The sequence below is a fragment of the Podarcis filfolensis genome, assembly GCF_964270895.1.
Source record: "Podarcis filfolensis genome assembly, chromosome: 2".
Taxonomy (NCBI): Eukaryota; Metazoa; Chordata; class Lepidosauria; order Squamata; family Lacertidae; genus Podarcis; species Podarcis filfolensis.
In genome coordinates, this window is record NC_139605.1 from 7,136,488 (window position 1) to 7,159,904 (window position 23,417).

A 23,417-nucleotide genomic window follows, 5' to 3' on the forward strand; every position below is an offset into this window, starting at 1 on the left:
CCCCACATCTGCCTTTTAAATCAGTAAATCAGTTGCAGTTTTTCTTTTTTCATTTCCAAAACCAAAAAAAGAGAAAAATTACAAACATCCAATTCAGCATCCATATTCGTTTCCTAACATAAACCTGTTACATGATTAACTAAATCAAAATATACCTAATTACTCTAAACTTCTCTTTGCTGTATACAAATACATCACAGAAATTTTGCATTAAAACTTTTATATTATAAATAATATTTCAAAAGAATAATATTTCACATTCAAATTATAACAACACAACAAGACAGAAGAAGTAAAAAATTGAGATCACACATGGGTGAAGGGGAGTGGGGGGTATGGGGGAATCAGTTGCAGTTTTTCTTTAGGAAAGTAAGACCTGATCCACTGTGAACTTCAGCAAACTCCATAATTTTTCGAAGAAGGAAACAGTTCTATGTCACGTCAGATTAACTTTTTATTGAGCATTCCTTCTGACTTGTTTCTACAATGGTTGTAGGGGAGGCATACGACACCCGCTGTTTATTGAACATTCCTACTCAGCTGTTTACCTTATATAACATTGCAGAAAGCGTTGCACTTTCAAGTTCACATTCCTGTCAGTATTTCTTTCTCCTGGAAGCAAGATTATTGCCCTTGCCCAGTGTTCCCCTACCCCTAGGATGACATGCTTTCCAGCCAAGCGATGGGGCTACCCCCTCCTTCTGCAGGCATCACTATCTGGTTGTTTCTTTGGCAACCCACCTGCATGTGACCAACTCTTTAGACATGTAAAAAGGATGCTTAACAACCTGGGTTAGGGCCACTAATTTCTCAGAAACTTGTTCGGCCACTTCAGTCCTGTCTTGTAACACAGCCTCTCATCTTGCAGATACAAAACTACAGGCTTGGAGAAGTCCCCAAAAATATTTTAAATCTTATGGCACTGCAAAGTAATAATATAAAACCATTTAAATGGGGAAACTACAGAAACATAAGCTTTTTGGCTCTGGCCCAGCGGCCCAGCTATGTTGCTTTGGCTAAGGAGTGATTTCTCCATGGAGGGCTCTTGTGAAAGGGGAATGAGGCCTTATTCTCTCTCTCTCTCTCTCTCTCTCTCTCTCTCTCTCTCTCTCTCTCACACACACACACACACACACTCATAATTGTTTTTGAGATTAAGTGGAAAGTTTTGGTTTTGGAGATAGTTTGAGGGAAGCATAAAAGAGTTTCTGGGTTTCTGGGAAGTGCTGAAGATCCCGAAAGCTTTCCCTTCAAAACTGAATGAGGAAGCAGAATCAGTTGGGAGTTTTTATGCTGTCAAGCTTCTATTTAGCTTCAGCCTGTATAGATGTGTAAATAAACCACACATCACAAAATGTCACAGGCTTCCAGGATCCTCCTTCCAAGGAAACAAAACTTGGCTGCACCCCTGGATTTCTCCTCCCCTTACTGTGGTACAATGTGAACCCTAAGAAAAAGTGGACTAAAATCTCAGAGGACATCCAGAGCACATCAAGAGCACAGAGCACTGTGCCTCAAATGAAGCCATCTCCATTTTCAGGAGACTAGGGAAATAACAGTAAATGTTGCCAGTCATTCAGTTAAGCTTTAAAATGTTTGTTTTCAAAAGGAAAATGTTGACTGGAAATATCTTGCCTTGTTCATGAATCAGTAAAGGTAAAGGGACCCCTGGCCATTAGGTCCAGTCGTGGACGACACTGGGGTTGCAGCGCTCATCTCGCTCTACAGGGAGCCGGCGTACAGCTTCTGGGTCATGTGGCCAGCATGACTAAGCCACTTCTGGCGAACCAGAGCAGCACACGAAAACGCTGTTTACCTTCCCGCCGGAGCGGTACCTATTTATGTACTTGCACTTTGACGTGTTTTCGAACTGCTAGGTTGGCAGGAGCAGGGACCGAGCAACGGGAGTTCACCCCGTCGCAGGGATTCGAACCGCTGACCTTCCGATCGGCAAGCCATAGGCTCTGTGGTTTAACCCACAGCGCCACCCGCGTCCCCATGAATCAGTAGCCATCATGTAACACATCATTAGGAGAGGATTGGCTGTTGAGCTTCTGGATCAGGGGTAGTATAAGAAACGGAATAGAGAACTTTATATTATCTGTAGAAGCTTGCCCAAACATGTTGAGTTGAATCTGACATATTCAAATGAATACTGGATGATGATGATGGTGATGATGATGCAATATGTACATTTTTGCAGAAAAACATTCACACAGTACTGGCAACCCCTTTCCTCCTTATTTGCCATTCAGGATATCAACCAGAATCCCAGGCTCTTGCCCAACATCACTCTGGGCTACAACATCCACGAGAACTTCTTTCATGGAAGGGTGACATGCGAAGCTCTGGTAGACCTGCTGTCTGCTAGGCAGGCGAATGTTCCGAACTACAACTGCGGGGGACAGAATAACCTGCTTGCTGTTCTCGAAGGGGCTGACACTCAGAACTCCATCCAGATTTCAAGAATGTTGGGCATCTATAAAATCCCACAGGTAGGAATGGAGAGGGGTGTGGCATTTTGTGGCTGAGCCAAATTTTGGAGAAAGCCAAAAGAGGGTGGGGTAGATGTTAAGTGTGAATGGAGACAACTTGTTATTAATTTTAATTTATTTTTAAAAGAAGACAGATGTTGGCAGGTTTTTTAATATACCCTTTTATATACCCTTTCCTAAGAATCCATAGCATCGAATTTGCCAGTTTGCCGCATACTAGGGTAACAGGAGGCATCCACTATAACCCCAAGGTCTCGTTCCTGGCCAGTCCATGCCAGTTCAGCTCCATGAGCATAAATGGGTACTGAGGAGGCAAGGTCTGGCAGGGGAAGAGCCCATGAGGAGATAGTGGAAAGTGCATTTGGGATTGCAGCCTTAAGTCTCTCTTTCTTTTTAATGTACAGTGGTACCTCGGGTTAACAACTTAATTTGTTCCAGAGGTCTGTTCTTAACCTGAAACTGTTCTTAACCTGAAGCACCACTTTAGCTAATGGGGCCTCTGACTGCTGCCACACGATTTCTGTTCTCATCCTGAAGCAAAGTTCTTAACCCAAGGTACTATTTCTGGGGTAGCGGAGTCTGTAACCTGAAGCGTCTGTAACCCGAGGTACCACTGTAATGACTAAAAAAGGGATACATGAGCAATAAGGATCAATAACCAATAGGACTGTCCTTTCAGGCAAAGCAACAGACGTTCAGGAGTGGTCAGTGTTGGAACGTTTATATAATTTAGCAGAGTTTAAACGATTCCCTGTTTGAGTTTATGCAGCGACTAGTGGATTGCTAACTCGTTTGAGTCCTATCAATATTTATACATTCCTGGCTGATAATCCCTTCTGTCCTGAAGGAAGGTGAGGACAGGTGACCTCACCTAGGCCCGAAGTCACCACCCACCAAAACAGGCTCAAAGCTTCTCAGAGCTTTTCAAAATCATTTTTCTCAGCAGCTAAAAGGCATTAGCTAAGCATCAGAAACATTCCGCTTGCTGTAACTAAAAAGATTGCAACCAAGGTAGGGAACACAGTCCATTGTTTCTCAGGCCTTTCTGATGCCTTCTGGCCTTGCTAAAGAACCACATTGCAACTTGCTTTCTGTCCGGGAACCATGCCAAAGCACAAGAATGAAACAACTGGAACACACTGAAACCCCCTCACCCCCTTTCCTGCCAAGAGTCCACAATAGTCCCAAGACAGCTTTCTGTACATGCTCAGGAACCTCAACATGGGGCAGGACTCCTGAGGGAGGAGAAAGGGGGAGGGAACTGGAAAGGGGTATATATGTTTGTGCACATGACTGTGAATTTCGTGCATGCTTTTTGTGAACTATCACACTTGCTCCTTCTACCAGTTCATGGATGGTAGAAATAAAAGCCCTTTCTCCGAACTATTCCTTGAGTGTCTGTTGACTCCCACTTCCCTTTCCCAGGCGCAATATTTTTCCCACCCGAGGGCAAAGCCTCATAAGGCTACAGTCCCTCTAAACAAAACACATGAATCTGAATCATATTAACATAAACTACTTTACTTCCAGTTTCATTCAGTTTACAGAGTTGTTCCTGAAGGCAGGCTTTAGTTACTTAACAGATAAACTATATACTAGATAGTAGTGAGTCATGAGAAGACTGCATCCGAGCAGTAACCAGTTAACACTCCTTGCAGCAACATAGAGGCAGTTAGTCCTCTCAGAATGTTGGACTTGACTGACAGCTTTATATCCCACAGTCAGATGGTTTGCTGTGCTCTTGAAAACACCTGTCCTTCCTTCTCTTTGTGTCAAATGGTGTGTGTGTGTTTGTGTGTGCGAGTAAAGGGGAACAGAAGTAATGTCTGTAGTATGGGTTGCTATGACACTAAATTCTGGGGCAAATAGAAGTTTCCCTCAAGTGAACCCTGAAGTATTATTATTATTATTAAAAATAACCCTCTTAATATTTTCAAACACTCTTAGTGTACCACAAAAACACCATCTTTAAAACAAAGAACAGTATCTTTTATTTTCCAAATCATTGCATATATATTCCAGAAACAAAGGTAATCCACACCCAGCAAACTCAAATGTGTTTTTCCCAGGGACATTATGCCTGTATTCTCGTACATAAAACATGGCTTATAACAATATCCATCTATAAAACTCATTTTTATTATGTGATCCACAAATCTGTATAAAGGTTTGGAATTGCTCTTTGGTTTTTTTGGAGCATTTGTGAACAAAATAAACCTCCGCTATTCTCCAGCAAAAGTCTGGTTGTGCTTTGTTTGTCTTGCTGGACTCAATTTGTGTGTCAATTTTTTCCATAAGGGCAGTATGCCAGAGTGCAGTTATAACCGTACTTGCTGCCACTTAAAGAAACCAATTAGTGGTTTATCCACCAAGTCTCATTTAAATTTAGATTTAGTAACACAAACTCTGGAGACTGATGAGTGTTTTGACTTATCTCATTAAAAATTGTTCCCCTCAAAACCGTCAAATGGTAGCATAAAGCAATATAAAAAGCAAACCAGAATTAAGGGAATTCCTAGAGATAAAAATAGAACCTTATCTTATGTGTCAAGGAAAGCCTGGCAAAAGCATTTGTCTTTTCGACTTCCAAAACGTTTGGAAACCAAAGTGCGGCTTCTGATTGGCTGCAGGAAGCTCCTGCAGCCAATCGGAAGCTGTGGAAGCCCCATCGGACATTCGGCTTCCAAAAATAGTTCACAAACTGGAATAGTCACTTCCGGGTTTGTGACATTCGAGAGCCAAAACGTTTGGGAACTAAACTGTTCGACTTTCAAGGTACGACTATATTCAGGGTTAGCTATATTTTGGCTTTGATCCAAAACTAAGTTAGCCAATAATGTTTATTTTCTTGCCAGGTCAGCTATGCTTTTGTCTCTCATGTTCTGGATGATAAGAGGCAGTTCCCTTTTTTCTACCCAATGGTCCCCAAAGAAGAAGCCCAGTACCCAGGGATTGTCAAGCTGCTCCATCACTTCAGATGGACGTTCATTGGTCTAATTGCCCCCGACACCGAAAATGGAGAGAGATTCATGAAGACCCTGACTCCTGTGCTCATCAGGAGTGGTATTTGTGTTGCCATCTCACAAACCATCTCGGTACTGAACACAAATGGATTCGAAATCAATTTTCGCAAATTCTTAAAGTGGAGACAAGCCCGTGTGTTTGTTTATTATGCAGAGACTCTTCATGCCTTGCATGGAATTTTCGTTCTACAACATTTATTTGAGAACTTGATAAAGCCCACTGCAGGGGAAGTCCTGGTCACAACAGCTATGTGGGACATCTCCTTTGAGTTAATGTACAGCGGCTTATCTTACGAACACATCCATGGCATTTTTTCTTTCTACACTGAAACAAATAAAAGGAAAGAATCTAACAATATTCCATCCCTTTTCTTTGCAATCAAGCAGTTTTGGGAGGATGCTTTCAGTTGTTCCTATTTAAAGCATGCATGGTCAGTGAAAGGCTGGATAAGATGCAGGGAGAAAGGAAAACATGAGATGCTGCCCCAAGATGATATGGAAAGAAGCCTCTCTCTAGACAGCTACAGGATTTACAACACTGTCCAAGCTTTGGCCCGTGCCTTAAATGCTGCATATTCCTCCAGATCTCTGTGGCGGGTGACAGACAGCCTGGAACGTCAAAGGCTACAGCCATGGCAGGTATTTTTCGTTCGTTCCATAAGATGCACCTGACCATAAGACGCACCTAGTTTTTAGAGGAGGAAAACAAGAAAAAAAATATATTCTAAATGAAACAGTGGATGTATCATTTTTGTGGTTCATGCTGTGGCCACAGACATGTGATCTGATGGTGAATTTGGGGTGACCCAATGCTAAAACCCTGAGGATCCGTGTGGATCCATGCTTTGTAACCACATTTTTGCACCATTGCAGCTTGTAAAACAGTGACTGAATTTCCCCCCAAACCTCAGGCTTTTATATACATTATTTACACAATGAGTCCCATCTGATTGGCTGTTTCTGCTTCCCTCCTGGAGCCTGATTGGTCTTTTCCTGAAGGCCAATCAGTTGTTGCATTCTAGGATCCTACCTGCCTATTGTTCTAGGATCCAAGCTTAGTACATAACACTTACACTAGTGTCAGAGGACACAGCACCTCTGGAAACAGCCCCCACCACTAGATTAGCACCCCTTTCCCTCCAGCGGCCGATTTTGAATAAGACTCCTTACACATTCTGCAAGAGTTCTGCAGGGCAAGGGAGATGCCATTACACAGACTCACTCTCCCTCCGGACTGGGGTGCCCCTACCAAGCTCAACTTAGCTCCAGCCTATGTCCAAGGGACTTTGGGTGTTTCTGGAGCATGTATTGAGTGTTTTGGCGGCTGTCAGGGGCTGGTCAGAATCGGATGCCAGAGACTTCTTTGACTCCAAAGATGAAGGAATGTAGACACAGACAGAGCAGCCTCTGACAGAAGAAGGGGAGAGTTTGCCCCTCCTTCCTTCAACTTTCCCAGCAGCTGATTCAGAGACTGTACAGTTGGGGGAAGAGCTGGATAGCTTTGAGTCAGTAGCTAGGCAACCAGGAGGGAGGGAGCGTTTGGGAGACTCTTCATTCAAGAGTGGCGGGGACTTTCCTCCCTCCCCTCGTAGAAGAAGAAGAAGAAGAAGAAGAAGAAGAAGAAGAAGAAGAAGAAGAGGAGTAGGAGGAGGAGTTTGGATTTGACATCCCGCTTTATCACTACCCTTAGGAGTCTCAAAGCAGCTAACAATCTCCTTTCCCTTCCTCCCCCACAACAAACACTCTGTGAGGTGAGTGGGGCTGAGAGACTTCAGAGAAGTGTGACTAGCCCAAGGTCACCCAGCAGCTGCATGTGGAGGTCTGAAAGGGTGTATGGGCAACCTTTTCCTGAAGGTATTCCTAATTTTGAGGAGTTTAGTGATCTAACTTGGTCTTCTCTTCCTGCCTCTGTTTATTTCCCTTCTCCATCTCTTGTTAAAGTTCTTTGATGGCTGAGAACAGCCTTTTAATGTATAATCTGGTGGAAGGAAGAAGTGATAATGCAGGGCACCTTCTGACCTTCTTTGTTGTTAGACATTGTTTGGAGGAATGTGCGTTATTGGAAGAGGGGACTAGCTAATGAATAATCTGCAACTGGGCAGTTGGGCAAGCCATACAGGCTAGCTATCAATAAATCAGATGGTTTGGGGCCATAGCTCAGAAGCTCATTCATGAACTCCTGGCAGGAGGGTCATGCAACCTTTGCCACGTCTTGAGGGCTTCCCAGTGGCAGATCGAAGTGCTTGCTTGGTAATGTATATAATGCTTGCTGTTTAGAATAATATATTTAATTTTTTCACTCATTTGTGCTTATATTGCTTCTGAATCTCATTAAAAGAACCACCTTGCATTTGGCAAGACAAAGGGTTAAGGCTCAACAGAAGCACAGGGGCGGGAGAACAGGGCACTGGCGTGCTTCTTGCTGCAGAGGAGGCGGGAATTCAGAGTGGGCAACTGAGATCCTGAAGGAGGGTGGCTTGATGCCGCTCTCTCTGTGTTGTTGTAAATAAAGAGGACTATAAACCTGTCAGAGGCTCGTTAATTCTTATCGGGGGTTCCCAAAGAGGAGGGGAAACTCCCATGCCTGCCTGCATATCTCGCAGTGGCTCCTGTACTCATTATGACGGTGTTTATATGTTTTGGCTTATTAATATGCAGCAAACCAATCTTTTTCACATCATAAACAGCAGATTTTCATACCGTTTCCACACAGAGCAGGTAGGAGCTGTGTGCTGGAAATATGTTTTAACCAACTGATGCTGAGGCAAGGAAGCCTGTCCCAACCACAAAATAAAGACACAGTATTCTTACAGCCTAGGGTTTGCCGATCAGAAGGTCGGCGGTTCGAATCCCCGTGACGGGGTGAGCTCCCGTTGTTCGGTCCCAGCTCCTGTCCACCTAGCAGTTTGAAAGCACGTCAAAGTGCAAGTAGATAAATAGGTACCGCTCTGGTGGGAAGGTAAACGGCATTTCTGTGCGCTGTTCTGGTTTCGCCAGAAGCGGCTTAGTCATGCTGGCCACATGACCCGGAAGCTGTCTGTGGACAAATGCCAGCTCCCTCGGCCTATAGAGCGAGATGAGCGCACAACCCCAGAGCCGTTCGCAACTGGATTTAACGGTCAGGGGTACCTTTACCTTTTACCCTATGTGTTGCTAGCCAGAAGTCCCATTAAGTTCAATGGGGGATACTCCCATTGTTAGTAAATTCAGCTCCAGTCCTCCGAGCTGATACGGCTCATCTTCGCTTGAGCCCAGCAGAGTATAAAACACCCAGAGTCCGCAACGGAAGGATGAGGCAGGTATGGCTACATTACTAAGCTTTATTACTAAGCTATGCAGAGAGCATACAAATATACATCTTGTCTCTGTGAGAAGCAGAGAGCAACTCCAAAAAAAGAAACAACAGTACAAAGGAAACAGGAAACCAGTATACGTCACATCCCGTCTCCCTTTCCCGTGGGAATCCACCAGTATCTGGACTGTGGAATGAAAACATAGTCCTGTGACTACCAGCAGCTGCTCAGTGAGGGAAACAGAAACCAACAGGTAAGTGTGCACAGGATGGCAGCCTAGACCTACTTACCTGGGAGTAAGCCCCATTGGGTGCAAGTTTCAGTGCAGCAAGCGCTTGAAAATGATGCACAGCTTCTTGATTCTCTGTGCAGTCCAAGTCAGAGGAGATCAAGGCACAAAAAGGTCAGAGCTGGATAGTCAGTGTACTTTCCCATATTCTAAATGCTGTTCTTTCTCTTCCCTTCCAGCTCCACCCTTTCCTGGGAAACTCCCAGTTCTACAATTCTTCCATGGATGGAGTGTATTTGGATGAGAATGGGCAATTAGCAGCTGACTTTAATGTCGTGAATTGGCTGAAGTTTCCCAATAAGTCCATCCTTAAAGTGAAATTTGGGAGTATCAACAGACGGGGTTCGCCAGACCTACAATTCACCATTGACCAGGATGCCGTTGTGTGGCCCAAATGGCTCAGCCCGGTGGGAGAAATCATCTTTCTTTCTTTTTTAATTATATTTTATTAGTTTTCCATACATTTATTCCACATTAACAATTTGCATTAAACTTTTCGGTTTTTTGACTTCCTTCGGCTTCTCTGCCAATCATTCAAATTCTAATTTTTTTAAATACACATTTCTAAATTTTAGTATTGCCTTTATACCTACCCCCCTCTTATATTTTGCTTTTTTACAATATTTCTTATTCTGTTACAGAGCTTCTTTAAATGCCACTAACGTTATTCCGTTATCACTTATACATTCCCAGTATTCTGCCAATATTCTCCAGTCCTCGATGAATTTTTGATCTCGTTGATATCTAATCTTCCCAGTCTGTTTATCAAGTTCTGCATAGTCCATCAGCTTCGTTCTCCATTCCTCCAACGTTGGTATTTGTTCTTGTTTCCATTTCTGGGCCAGTAGTGTTCTTGCCGCTGTCACTGCATATTGGAAAATTTTGTAGTCCTTTCTATTTATTTCATTACCAACAATTCCTAAGAGAAAAGCCTCTGGTTTCTTAACAAATGTATATTTCAACATTTTTTTCAGCTCATTATATATCAACTCCCAGAAGCTTTTCACTTTCTTGCATTCCCACCACATATGAAAAAATGTACCATCTTTTTCTTTACATTTCCAACACTTCTTACATGTTTTGTACATTTTTGCAAGTTTTACTGGTGTGATATACCATCTATATATCATTTTCATAACATTTTCCTTTAATGCAGTACATGCAGTAAATTTAATACTTTCATTCCATAGTTTTATCCAATCGTTAAATTGTATATTATGTCCAATATCTCTGGCCCATTTTATCATAACTGATTTAACTTCTTCATCCTTTGTATGCCATTCCAACAATATCTTATACATTTTGGATAGGATTTTATATTCATTATTTATTATTTCTATTTGAAATTTAGAATCCTTCTCTGCATATCCATATTCTTTAAGATCTTTCTTAAACATTTCATTTATTTGAAGATAATGTAGCCAATCATACACAAACTCTTTCACTTCTTCATAGGGTTTCATTTTCCATTTCCCCCCTTCTTTAGTAATCAAATTTCCATATGTAATCCAATTCTTTCTCATATTAATTTTTTTAACAGTCATAACCTCTAACGGAGACAACCAGTATGGAATTTTTGCTTCCAGTAGGTTTTTATACCTCTCCCATATTTCTATTAACGGTCCTCGGAAAATGTAGTTTCCAAAACCTCTATGGATTTTCTTCTTTCCAGCCCATAAATACGCGTGCCATCCAAATCTATTATCAAATCCTTCCAAATCCAGCAACTCTGTATTTTCTAATTTTATCCATTCCTTTAACCAACAGAGACATGAGGCTTCATAATACAATTTCAAGTCTGGCAAGGCGAAGCCTCCTCTTTCTTTTGCATCAGTTAATAACTTAAATTGAATTCTTGGCTTCTTTCCCTGCCAGATATACCTCGAAATCACTCTTTGCCATTCTTTAAAAACCCCAGTCCCCTTGATTATTGGAATCGTTTGATACAAAAACAATAGTTTTGGTAACACGCTCATCTTTATCGTTGAAATCCTTCCCCAAAATGACAATTTCATTTGTCCCCACACATCCAGATCTTTCTTTATCCCATTCCACACTGGTGTGTAATTATTCTGATATAAATCTATATTCTTGGGGGTTATCCAAATACCTAATTATTTCACCTTTTTCACCACCTCTATACCAGCTTGTTGCTGTATATTTTCTATCTTATCTAGATCCATATTCTTAACAATTATTTTAGTCTTTTTCTTATTCAGTATAAATCCTGCCACTTGGCCAAATCTCTCTACCTCCATAAGTATATTTTTCATACTTTCCAAAGGATCTTCCACCGTTATGACCAGATCATCGGCAAAGGCTTTCACCTTATATTTGTTCCGGCCTACTGCAACCCCTTTTATTGCCTCATTTTCTCTTAGTGATTTTAGAAAGACCTCCAGCACCATGATGAATAACAATGGTGAAAGTGGACATCCTTGTCGCGTACCTTTAGATATCCCTATTTCCTCCGTGATCACATTGTTTACAATTAATTTAGCTTTCTGCTCAGTATAAATTGCTTTTATTCCATTGAGAAATTCCTTCCCTACCTCCATATGTTCTAAACTTTTTAACATAAAGTCCCAAGATATGTTGTCGAAGGCCTTTTCTGTGTCAACAAATATTAACATAGCTTGTTTCTCATTTCTGGCAGTCAGATATTCCAAAATATTAATTATATTCCTTACATTATCTCTCATCTGTCTGCCAGGTAGGAAACCCGCTTGATCCTTATGTATAATATCTTGCAGTATTTTTTTTATCCTTTTCGCCAAAATACTTGCGAAGATTTTATAATCTGTATTAAGTAGTGAAATAGGCCTATAGTTTTTTACTTGTGTTAAGTCAGAATCTTGTTTCGGAATAAATGTGATAAATGCTTCCTTCCATGTTTCCGGAGTTTCTCTTTCTTTAAGAATATTGTCCATAACTTCTTTCAGAGGCAACGACAGGATGTGTTTCATCTCTTTATAATATCTTGCTGTAAATCCATCAGGTCCTGGAGCTTTCCCTTTTTTAAGTTCTTTTATAGCCTCTTTTATTTCATCTAATTCAATTGGGGTGTTCAGCCTATCTCTTTTTTCTGTCGGGATCTTCTGCACCATTTTTTCTTTTAAGTATCTTTCTATTTTCCTCATATTCTTCTTCTCTGTTCTTTTATATAAGTGTCTGTAAAAGTCCAAGAATCCTTTTCTGATACCTTTTGGGCTATCTATTTCTTCTCCCTCCACGATGATTTTGTTAATTGTATTCTGTTCTTTTCTTTTTTTGATTTGCCATGCCAGCCATTTTCCTGATTTGTTTGCCGATTCAAAATTCCTTTGTCTCATTCTTTTTATATTCCATTCAACCTCTTTATTGATTATCATCGCAAATTGTGTTTGCAGCGCCTTTATATTCTGTTTTACTTTCTCATTGTTCGGTTTTTTAACCAGTTTTTGTTCGTTGTCCATTATTTGTCTTAAAATTTCCTTCTTTCCTTTTTCTCTATTTTTATTTTTGATTGAATTCTGCTGAATAAAGAATCCTCTCATAACCGCCTTGCTGGCATCCCAAACAGTGTTGATTTTTGTGCCTTTGTTATAATTATTTGTAAAATAGTCCATCAGAGATTTTTGGGCTTTCTCCACAATTTTTTGATCATCTAGGAGGTAATCGTTCATTCTCCATCTGAATGTTCTCTCTTCATATCCTTGTAATTCAAATTTTATTGGACTATGATCTGAAATTACTCTTGGTTGAATTTCTATTTGTTTGATTCTTGGAGTTAGCTCATTTGAGACCCAAATTTGATCAATTCTCGACATTGACTGGTTCGGATCAGAATAAAATGTGAATTGTTTTTCCAGTTGATGTCTCAATCTCCAGATATCTATTAAGTTGCAGCTTTTTATCATTGAGAAAAATGTTTTTGGAAGTTTCCCTTCTTTACTAGTTCCTGCTGCTCTTAATCTGTCCATTTCCAATGACACCACACCATTCATATCCCCCAGTATTATTATCTTTTGGTCTACATATTCGAACAGCTTTTCTTCCAGATTTCTAAAGAAGTCAGCCTTATTTCCGTTTGGTGCATAGATCCCGACAATTATTATTTTTTCGCCTTGCCATTTGATCTGGACTGCGATGATTCTTCCTTCTTCATCTTTGAAAATTTGTTGGGCATCAATTTTGTTCCTCACATGTATTACCACTCCTCTCTTCTTGCTTTTATCAGAGGATATGAACTCGTTCCCTAATCTTCTGTTAATCAAAACTTTTCTATGTTTCTTTGCCACATGAGTTTCTTGTAGGCAGATTATGTCCAAATTTTTCTTTTTTAAACATTGTTCAATTTTATTCCTTTTTTTCCTATCATTCATTCCATTAATATTCCAATTCCAAATTTTTAATGCCATTATTGCCTCTTAAATTAAATATGAACTTTTTATAATTTATTGTCCCTTTGCTTTTCCTTCTTCTTCTTCTTCTTCTTCTTCTTCTTCTTCTTCCTCTTCCTCTTCCTCTTCCTCTTCTGATACCTTTCCTCTCTCATCTTTTTCTTTGCCTACCTTTGGGCCCAGTCCTCCTGCTCCTACTCCTCCTACAGCTCCTTTTTCTTCATCTTCTTCTGCTCTTAATTCTTTATATTTTCTCTGGAACTTGCTTGTCTCTTCTGGGCTAGTCAATCTGTGTTTCTTACTTTTATCAAAGAATGAGATTCCTTCAGGGAATTCCCATCTGAATTCTATGTTGTTTCTCTTGAGAATTTGTACAAATGCTTTATATGGTTCTCTTCGTTTCAATAATCTTATTGGAATATCTTAAAAGATGATGATGTAATTTCCATCGATGTTTAATCTTTTTTCTTTGTTCTTTTGTAGTATCTGGTTCCTCATGTCTCTATCTTTAAATGTAATTAAACAGTCTCCTGGTGCTTTCCGTGTTTTAACTGATTTTGCTCTCAATCTAAACACACTTTGAACTGTCTTTGCAAACTCTTCATGCTCTATCTCAAGCCATTGTGCCAATTCCTTTATCAATTTCTCTTTAATATTCTCTCCCTGTGTCTCCAGTATTGCTCTCAGCCTCAGGTTACCTTCTCTCTGTCTTAATTCATTCATTGCAATCGAATCCAAAACTTCCTCCTGGGTCTTGTTCATCTCTGACATACCTGTTTTCATCTTCTCTTCCTCTCTTTTCATGTCTTTCATTTCTAATTTTGTTCTTTTCCACCCTTCCTCTAATTTTTGTGTTCTTTTAGTTACCTCTTTTATTTGCCCTTTAAGTTCATTAACTGTTTCGTCTATTTTTTTATCCATTTTACCGATTCTATTGTCCACCTGTTCTAATTTAGTTTCCAATTTTTTTTTACTTTCTTTAATTTCTGCAAACATTCTCAAAATTTCTGCTCTGAATTCTGACTCTTGTTTCGACCCTTTCCTGTCCCCTGGGGTTCCTTCACCTGATTTCTTCATCTTTTCCCTAATAACAATTTATAACAACTTATAACTGACCAAAAAAGTTCAAATTATTACAATCAACCTTTAAATAATATTAGATCACGTCAATTATTACAAATAAGTCCTTTCCCCCTGAGGATCAGAAAGGGTATAGTCTGCAGATCTGATTAAAAAAGAAAATAAATATTATTAAATTGTTCCTTATTCCAGATTTTACAACTCCACTTGACGGTGTTAATAGAGGTAGGATGGTACGACCCTTATATCTTCTCGCCACCACTTAGGCTAATCCTTCTTCCGCCACCAATTAGGCTATTTCCAATTAGATAAGGACAGTAGAAACCAAAATCCAAAATCCACAATGTTCCAGAACAGATAAATCAATGAATAAGAGAATTTAATCAATTGTGGAAATTTTGTAATCCAATTATGGAAATTCCCCTCCGGAAATGGTCCAAAAATCCAAAATTTTAGATTGGTCCAAAAATTGAGTCCGAGGATACTCAATAATACTTCTCAAATTGGAGATAGAAGCAGACCAGACTCAAAACTTCAAAAAAGAAAAAAAGAAAAAAAAAGAGAGAGTTAAAAATTGATAAGACAGAAACAAAAACAAAAATAAAATAAAATAAAATAAAATAAATTAAAATAAAATAAAAAGGAATCAGATGCCAATAATGTCAGAAAGAGTCTTAATCCAATTCATTCCAGAGTAAGGTAGTTAATATCCAAGTAAAAATATTTTAACCAGTTTCTAGGATTGGGGGAAAATCATCCAAATTGTTTCCATAAGTCCTAAAGCGTCCTCTGAACGTGACAGGGCATAAAAGTGAAAAAAAGAGAATCGAAAGTAGCCAGATCAAAAAAACAAGTTGTAGTTCCCTGTTTGCCCACAGGGTTTCAGATAGCGTTTTTTAACCAATTTTAACTTAATTTCCCCCCTAATCCAAATAATGCTAGTAAGGGATAAGAAAAAAATCAAATTTGTACTCCTTCCAAAAAAAAGACGACAGCAAAAAGAACCAGCAAAAACTAGTAGGAATAGCTTTCAAATATTTCCCTCTTTCTCTGCATTCCCGACAAGAGACATTGTTCTATAAATAGTAACAATGGAGTCTGAAGCTCTGTTGCGCAGATATTTGAAAAGACAGATCCTAGTTATTCTCAGACTCCTCCTGACTCAGTGCTTTATTTCTTCGAGGGCTTAAAAGTTTCCACCTCCTTCCCCCTTTTTGACTTTGTTATTTTTCCACTGCTACTGAAACAGTTACTTTTAAAAGTTTCAAAAGGGGCAAAGAGATCAAAGCCGCTAGCGGCAACTCACTTTCCGTTTCCAGCTCTGCTTGCAGTCCTGCGTCTAAGCTGATTTCAGAGAACAGCCGACCTCCGTTGTTTAAGCTTTTAATTCCGAATCCTTCCTTAGGCCAAATCGATCCTTTTTTATTAAGGTTAGGTCCGAATTTCTTATAATTTGAGAATTGAGCACTTCCCCTGCGAACTCGGGGCTTCGCTTTCCGAAGGCAGCAATGGCTTCCCTTCAGCCCGCTTCCCTGCCCGCCGTTCTCTTCACCCCGAATAGGAGTTACCTGACGGCCGGGCGGTTAGCGTTTCGGCATCAGCGGGAACCAGAACTCCTGAACCTCCTCCAGAGAGTATTTTCGGGGGGCTACTGCGCCCTGTAGCACCCCCTTTTCCTTTGGAAAACCCGGGATTCTCCTAGCAGAAAAATCCCCGTTCGCGCTGGGGTCGGGCTCAACCGGAAGTCAGGAGAAATCATCTTTCATGGCCCTTCGTAACCCTTTCCGTCATTTCCAATGGGGGGGTGGGACAGGCTAACACATTTTTTGAATGCTCCTTTAATATGTATATATTATTAAATTGTTTAAATAGTCCATTAAAAAACATCACGAGTTACCATTTTTGTTTTTCTTTGAGTTCCCATATCACTCAATAATTGTTATATCTCTGCTCTCTGAACTGTCCATTTGTTTCTAACAGTACACACAGTATAAAATATAAACCTGAAAATACCATATTCTTCTGTTGCTCAAGATCTAAATCCATCTTGTATTGAAAAAGAATTAATTACTTAAGTAATCCGAAAAGGGTTTCCATTCTTCTACAAACACCTCATCCTTAGACTCTCTTAGTCTAGCAGTGAGTTTTGCTGTTTCGGCATAATCCATTAGTTTGTTAATCCATTCTTCTTTTGTGGATATTGCTGTTTCCTTCCACTTCTGTGCAAATACAATACTTGTTGCAGTTGTTGCATACATAAACAATTTTATCTTTATTTTCAGTATCTCTGGCCCGATCAAACCTAGCAAAAAGTCTTCTGTCCCCCCCCATTGCCATCTTAATTAAATCATTATTTACCATTTCCTGGTAGCTTTTGCTTTCTTACAAAACCACCAGATATGAATAAAACTACCATCAGCTTGTTTACATTGATTATTAGCATTTTTATACATTTCAGCCATTTGAACTGGTGTTAGATACCATTTTCATATGGTTTTCTTTCAACCACCTAGAGGCAGTAAAATCAGGATCACTTTCCCACAGCTTTTCCCATTTCAATAACTTTTTTTAAAATGCTCCTTATCTTTCTACTTAGACCCTACCTACTTCCCGGTGTGTGGAAAGTTGCAGCCCTGGATTCGTCAAAGTCGTTCAGGAAGGAAAGCCACTCTGCTGCTATGACTGCATTCCTTGTGCAGAAGGGACCATCTCCACTCAGGAAGGTGGGTGATCCCAGTGGAAAGGGCTGACCTTGGGAAAGAGGACATTTCATTCTGATATCAGTGGTTTTTTAAAGAGAAATTTTAGAACTGATTATTGAAATTCATATGCAAAATGTGCACAAGCAAGCCACACCACACCACACTCCTCCCAGTTTCTCAGCCTGTTTCTTTTCGTGTTTCCTGGGGCGAGCAAAGAAGGAGCTGTGTGACCGTGCCTGCAAGTGAACCAAATCTCTCTTAAATGAGATTTTTATAGCACGCATATTGCAAGATCCTTCTTGTGAGGAAAACCAAGCACCAAGTAGTTTTAATCTTTATTTTTCTGCCAATGGATGGAGATTTCTTGGCTGTTATTTATGGAAACTCTAAGCAAAGCTAAGTATCTGTGATTTATTTAGCCTATGCATTCTAGTAGGGACGCGGGTGGCGCTGTGGGTTAAACCACAGAGCCTAGGACTTGCCGATCAGAAGGTCGGTGGTTCGAATCCCCGCAACGGGGTGAGCTCCTGTTGCTCGGTCCCTGCTCCTGCCAACCTAGCAGTTCGAAAGCACGTCAAAGTGCAAGTAGATAAATAGGTACCGCTCCGGCGGGAAGGTAAACGGCATTTCTGTGCGCTGCTCTGGTTTGCCAGAAGTGGCTTAGTCATGCTGGCCACATGACCCAGAAGCTGTACGCCGGCTCCCTCGGCCAATAAAGCAAGATGAGCTCCACAACCCTAGAGTCGGTCACGACTGGATCTAATGGTCAGGGGTCCCTTTACCTTTTACCTTTTATACATTCTAGTGGGGAACATTTATTTACAGGTGGATGTGGGCAGATGCAAATTAAACCAAATTTTAATGTGCTTGGAACAAACACACTGTGCTTAACTCTCCGACAAGAGGACAAGAATCTCTTTTCCAAACCTATCTCTCCAAAAAGAAAGACATAAATCTGTTGAGCCAGAAGTAAAAACAACTGGAGGACCTTTCGTCAGTCCATTTTCCTCACCCTGAACCATTTGACAGGGTTATTGTGACATTGCGGTGTCTAGCATGTGGAAGGCTCTCCCCATTGTTTTCACCAATAAATTAAGACATACTTGCTGCCCCAGGTTTTCCCTGACCTACAATATTAATACTGATTCCTAATGTCCTTGGTCATATGCAATTATTGTTATTGGATATAGTAATGTTTTCTTATTGTGGGAGCCACTTTGGCATTACTTTCTGCAAGGGAAAACCATTTCAGAAGGGTATAAATCTGATATTACTCTTGTTCTTTGCAGATGCAGAGCATTGCACCAGGTGTCCTGAAGATCAACATCCAAACAAGCCCAGGGATCAATGTGTCTTTAAGATTATAACCTTCCTGGCTTATGAAGAACCTTTGGGGATTCTCCTAGCTTCCTTTTCCCTATTCTTATCCTTAACCACAGGCATTGTGTTAGGAACATTCATTAAGTACAAGGAAACCCCCATAGTCAAAGCCAACAACAGGGACCTCTCCTACATCCTCCTCATCTCCCTCCTGCTTTCCTTTTTGTCCTCCTTCCTCTTCATTGGAAGGCCAAGGAAAGGGACCTGTCTTCTCCGACAAATGGCCTTCAGCATCATCTTTTCAGTTGCTGTCTCTTCTGTATTGGCAAAAACCGTCACTGTGGTGCTGGCCTTCCTGGCCACAAAGCCAGGAAACACGATGAGGAGATGGCTGGGGAAGAGTCTGGCCAACTCCATTGCCATTTTCTGTTCCAGTGTCCAAGTTCTCATCTGCACCATCTGGCTGGGAATCTCTCCCCCATTCCCAGAATCTGACACGAGCTCCCAGGCTGGAGAGATCACCTTGCAATGCAATGTAGGGTCTATTGCCATGTTTTATGGTGCCCTTGGCTACATGGGCTTCCTGGCCTCCATCTGCTTCATGGTGGCTTTCCTAGCCAGGAACCTGCCTGGAGCCTTCAATGAAGCCAAGCTGATCACCTTCAGCATGCTGGTCTTCTGCAGTGTTTGGGTGTCCTTTGTCCCCACCTACCTGAGCACAAAGGGAAAATACATGGTGGCCGTGCAGATCTTCTCTATCTTGGCCTCCAGTGCTGGGCTTCTGGGCTGCATCTTCTTTCCCAAGTGTTACATAATTGTACTCAGGCCTGATCTGAACACAAAGGAGCATCTGACAACAAAAGCTGATTCTTAAATGACTCATTTTCGACAACTGTCGTCCAGCACAGACATACTTGCCTATGTAGCTTCTTAGATTTAAAACTTTCCTACTGTCACATAAATGATGAAAGTTGAAAATTAATTCACAGTAGCTGTGAAATGACAATTATGAAATGACATACTTGCCTTGCAAATGTAGCTTCTTAGATTTAAATCTTTCTTCCTGTCAAATAAATCATGAAAGTTGAAAATTAATTCACAGTAGCTGTGCAATGGCCATAGGTACTTTGGGCATAAGGTTTTACATTGCTTCATCACAGGCTAATCCCGCTATATTATTGACCAACCATACTAGTCTTTATGCTGCTCATGTTTACCAGGGGTTCACAATGAATACTTTTACACAATCTTATTTTCTGACACATAATGTTTAATGGAGGCATGGCTGCAAATCCATATTTGGGTTTCAAAGAACCAGTCACACTTATTTCTCTATTCAAACTGTTGGTAGTCAGACATTTTCCTCTTCTTCTTAAAGGCCTTTCTTTTGTGCTGCTTAAATTATTTTATCTGCAGCAAGCCTGTTAAAACAGATGTGCTTTGCTCTTCTCACTCTCAAAAGGGTTATTTGAAGAGAGAACCATTTTCTCTGCATTTGTAGTTCCATTTTTTCCCTGACACACCGCACTGTGCTTTGAAACAGATTTTTCAAATTATCCCGTTATCCTTTTCTGTTTGTGCCTTTTGCTGTGTATTTGCCTACTATTAGACATTTGTCTCTGCCCTGAAACACCTTGGAGCATTGCAGAATTGTTAAGGAAATTATTAGTATTACTTTTATCATTGATTAGATTTCTATGCTGCCCCCCCTCAAAAGGACCCCTTGTCATGTTGCAGTTTGGAATGTAGCTGATTGTTCTGTAATGAATATTTCCTGCATGAATTTCTCGTGAGAAGATTCAGTTTATTTTTCTACATATTTTATACAGACTCCAGAAGCTTTTATTTATCAGGAATTGTAGGTACTGAGATCCCAAAGGAGCAGAAAAGACTATTTGTGTATGCAGTGACAGCCGCATAGATGTTACTAGCCCAGAGATGGAAAGAAGATAAAGTCCCTACCAGAGAAGAATGGCAAACCAAGTTGTTGGACTATGCTGAAATGGCAAAACTGACCGGAAAGCTCAGGAACCAAGAAGGCCAAAACTTTAATAAAGAATGGGAAAAATTTACAATTTACTTGAGAGACCACTGTAAGCAGAAGAAAATATTAGCAGGATTGCAATAACACTTGTAATGTAGAAAATATTATGGAGAAAATGGGGAGATATAAAATTTGGATGATGAAATAATATGCAACTGAAATGGTTGATAATAGGACCCACGAAGGGGAAGGAGGAAGACTAGAGATTCGGAGAAATCTCTAAATATGGATATGTATTGGGTATTGTTATAATTTTACACTTGTAAAATCAAATAAAAAATATTTAAAAAAAGAAAGAAAAAGAGGCGATCCTTATCCCAAGACACTTCTGTGCTGCTTGATTTACTGATATTTTCTTGTCCTAATTAAAACCCAACCATTATACCTCAGTTTTACATGTAACCCATTAACCTTTCTGAATCATTCCTGGATGAGCAGTACGTAAACTAATTGGGATTGCTGAATCTATAATGGAACCTGAATGAAAATCATGCACTCTATTTCTAATAGCCTTTCCACTTTCTCAGCTACTCACACAGGATCCAGTTTGTGATTCAGAATAAGCCTCCTTCCTTCCTTCCTTCCTGATTCCTTCAAACTCTAGAATTCTATGATTAAATACCCAGCAACTCCTTTTAAAATGATCTCACTCAGCATAGCAGGAAATGTAAATCCTCATCCTGATTTTCTGAAGGGTAGCAGAATTTGAGATGCTGTGACTGGCCAGCTCATGCAGGACTGTGCTAGAGTTGAGGATATAGAGGACTTACAAAACTTTAAGAAAGGAAACTGCTCATGAGCATGTGCAGAGTGTTTACACCTTACCCGTGAGAATATTTCTGAGAGTTGGACAAAGAAGGTTTCAAGATAGTGAACACAGCTTCGTGGCAGCTTCAGCTCCAAGAACATCATAAGGACTGTCTACTCCCTGAGATTTGACTTTTGGGTGGAAGCTACACACACACATATAAAAACACTGCGAAAATTGTTCAGTTTCTGTTAATTGGTTCTCATGGGAAACTTACAGATTCTGGCTTCACACAATTAACTCAAGGCCGTGTCAATTTACTCTTGGCAGAAAGCCAAGGTCAGCTTGACCTAGAAACTACTTACTCTGATTGGTTAACGACCAGCACTCAACTCTGTTATCTAGGGATTGCTAGCACAGTTTGGTGTGTTAGGGGTGTGTTAGGAGTAGGAGTGCTGTGCATGGTTAAGAGAGAGAGAGAAAGAAAGGATTTATTTTGCTTTGTTTTGTATGCAGAAACTCTGCTGGTTTTATTTTTCCTTTTAATAAATCCTGTAAATAGTTATTCTGAGTCTAGCTGACTAGTCATTTCCACCTCAACTAGCTTCTTCGCTGTGCAGGAAAACTCTGCTACGTTTGGGCTAAAGCCATTAGAGCTATGCCTGACACTTCAAAGTTCCATGAAAAATGCTTTTTTAAAAAAAGTTAAATATATATATATTGAATTTGTCATTAGCTCACTATCGCCATCTAGGGTCATATTTGTATAATGCACTTAAAGCGCACTTAAAATGTTATATTTGCAGCTGTATAGCTGAGTCCTTGGTGTTCTTGCATGATTAAGGGTGTGTGTGCTTGGTAAGTTGCTTAGGGACTTCCCCCTGAGGTTCAAAGACCCTCTCAAGGCAAATGAAAAAAAAATGTAGTATAAACACTGACAACTGGGAAACACTGGCCTGTGACCGCTCCAATTGGAGAACAGCCTTTACCAAAGTTGCCATGGGCTTTGAAGACACTCGAACTCAGGACGAAAGGGAGAAATGTGCTAAGAGGGAGGGACACTTGGCAAACCCTCACCGTGATCAACTCCTGTCTGGAAACCTATGTCCCCACTGTGGAAGGACGTGTGGATCCAGAATCAGCCTCCACAGTCACCTACAGCCTCACTTTTGAAAACTGTGTTTATAGTTTTATAGTTTATAGTAAGACAATCTTACTCAGCTACGAGTGATCGCCAAAGAAGAAGAATTAAGTGAGTAACAAGTAAAAATCAGCAATCAGCCCTTCATTCACATCCCTTGGAATATTCCCTTTTCCAGTTCTCTTCCCAAGGTGACCCCTCATCTCACCTGTCATTAAATGAGCATCTCTCTTGACCCACTTGCAGGAGGGGCCCCTGGACAGTGTGACCTTGTTCCCACCCTTCACAAGCCAGGTCCCCCCCAACCAATTATCTAGGGGTTAAACGTGTGCGTCTTTATTTTAACAGTTCTGCCCTGCCCCTTATGTGCCAGAGGGCAGCGGGAGCTGATCTTGGGCGGATCCCCTTCAACTGTGACAAGTTCTGCCATATCTAAGAAGTCAGAAGAAGAGCTTCAGCTACACAGAATCTGAGCCAGCCCAGGTGAAGGAGGAAGAATCCCTCCACTCATCATGGTAGTAGAAAAGCAGTAGCAAGAAATTGAGCCAGGGTCAAACAGGAGCTCATGCTGGAGATAGTTTGCATTTTTTTCAAAGGAGCTGACACTGGCTTTGAGACTAGAGAGGCTGCACTTCCTATCATGTTACCTCTGCTCAAAGAAGTTTCAGAATATATTGCAAAGCCTGCAGATTAGATGCAAAGCAAATGGGATGAGTGGATGTACCATGAGCAGTTACTTCAAGTCACTATCAAAGGGTCTTTGGCTCTCTGGAAGAAATAATCTACCTTTCTCCAGCCTCAAAGCTTGCCAAGATAGTTCCCTACAGAAATAAAGGGAAAAAACCTAGCACTCTTTCTTGTGGGATGTAATCCACTGGAGCAGTCAATACAACATTCTTT

At 40.6% G+C, this 23,417-nt stretch overlaps 1 protein-coding gene across 4 annotated transcripts; it reads left to right on the forward strand.

Moving 5' to 3' along the window:
- The first annotated feature begins 1,976 nt into the window (after nt 1–1,976).
- LOC310756544 (vomeronasal type-2 receptor 26-like) lies at nt 1,977–19,551 on the forward strand. 4 transcript variants are annotated; one of them, XM_083600798.1, is made up of 5 exons: nt 1,977–2,495; nt 5,351–6,157; nt 9,280–9,507; nt 17,159–17,285; nt 18,554–19,551. In XM_083600798.1, exons 1-5 carry the CDS (start codon nt 2,160–2,162, stop codon nt 19,456–19,458), a joined length of 2,403 nt encoding a protein of 800 aa, XP_083456924.1. In that variant the 5' UTR covers nt 1,977–2,159; the 3' UTR covers nt 19,459–19,551. The 4 variants fall into 4 exon arrangements, with proteins under 4 accessions (XP_083456924.1, XP_083456927.1, XP_083456925.1 ...); XM_083600801.1 differs by having other exon boundaries at nt 5,906–6,157; XM_083600800.1 differs by lacking the exon at nt 1,977–2,495 and adding an exon at nt 4,159–4,274.
- The last annotated feature ends 3,866 nt before the right edge of the window (nt 19,552–23,417 follow it).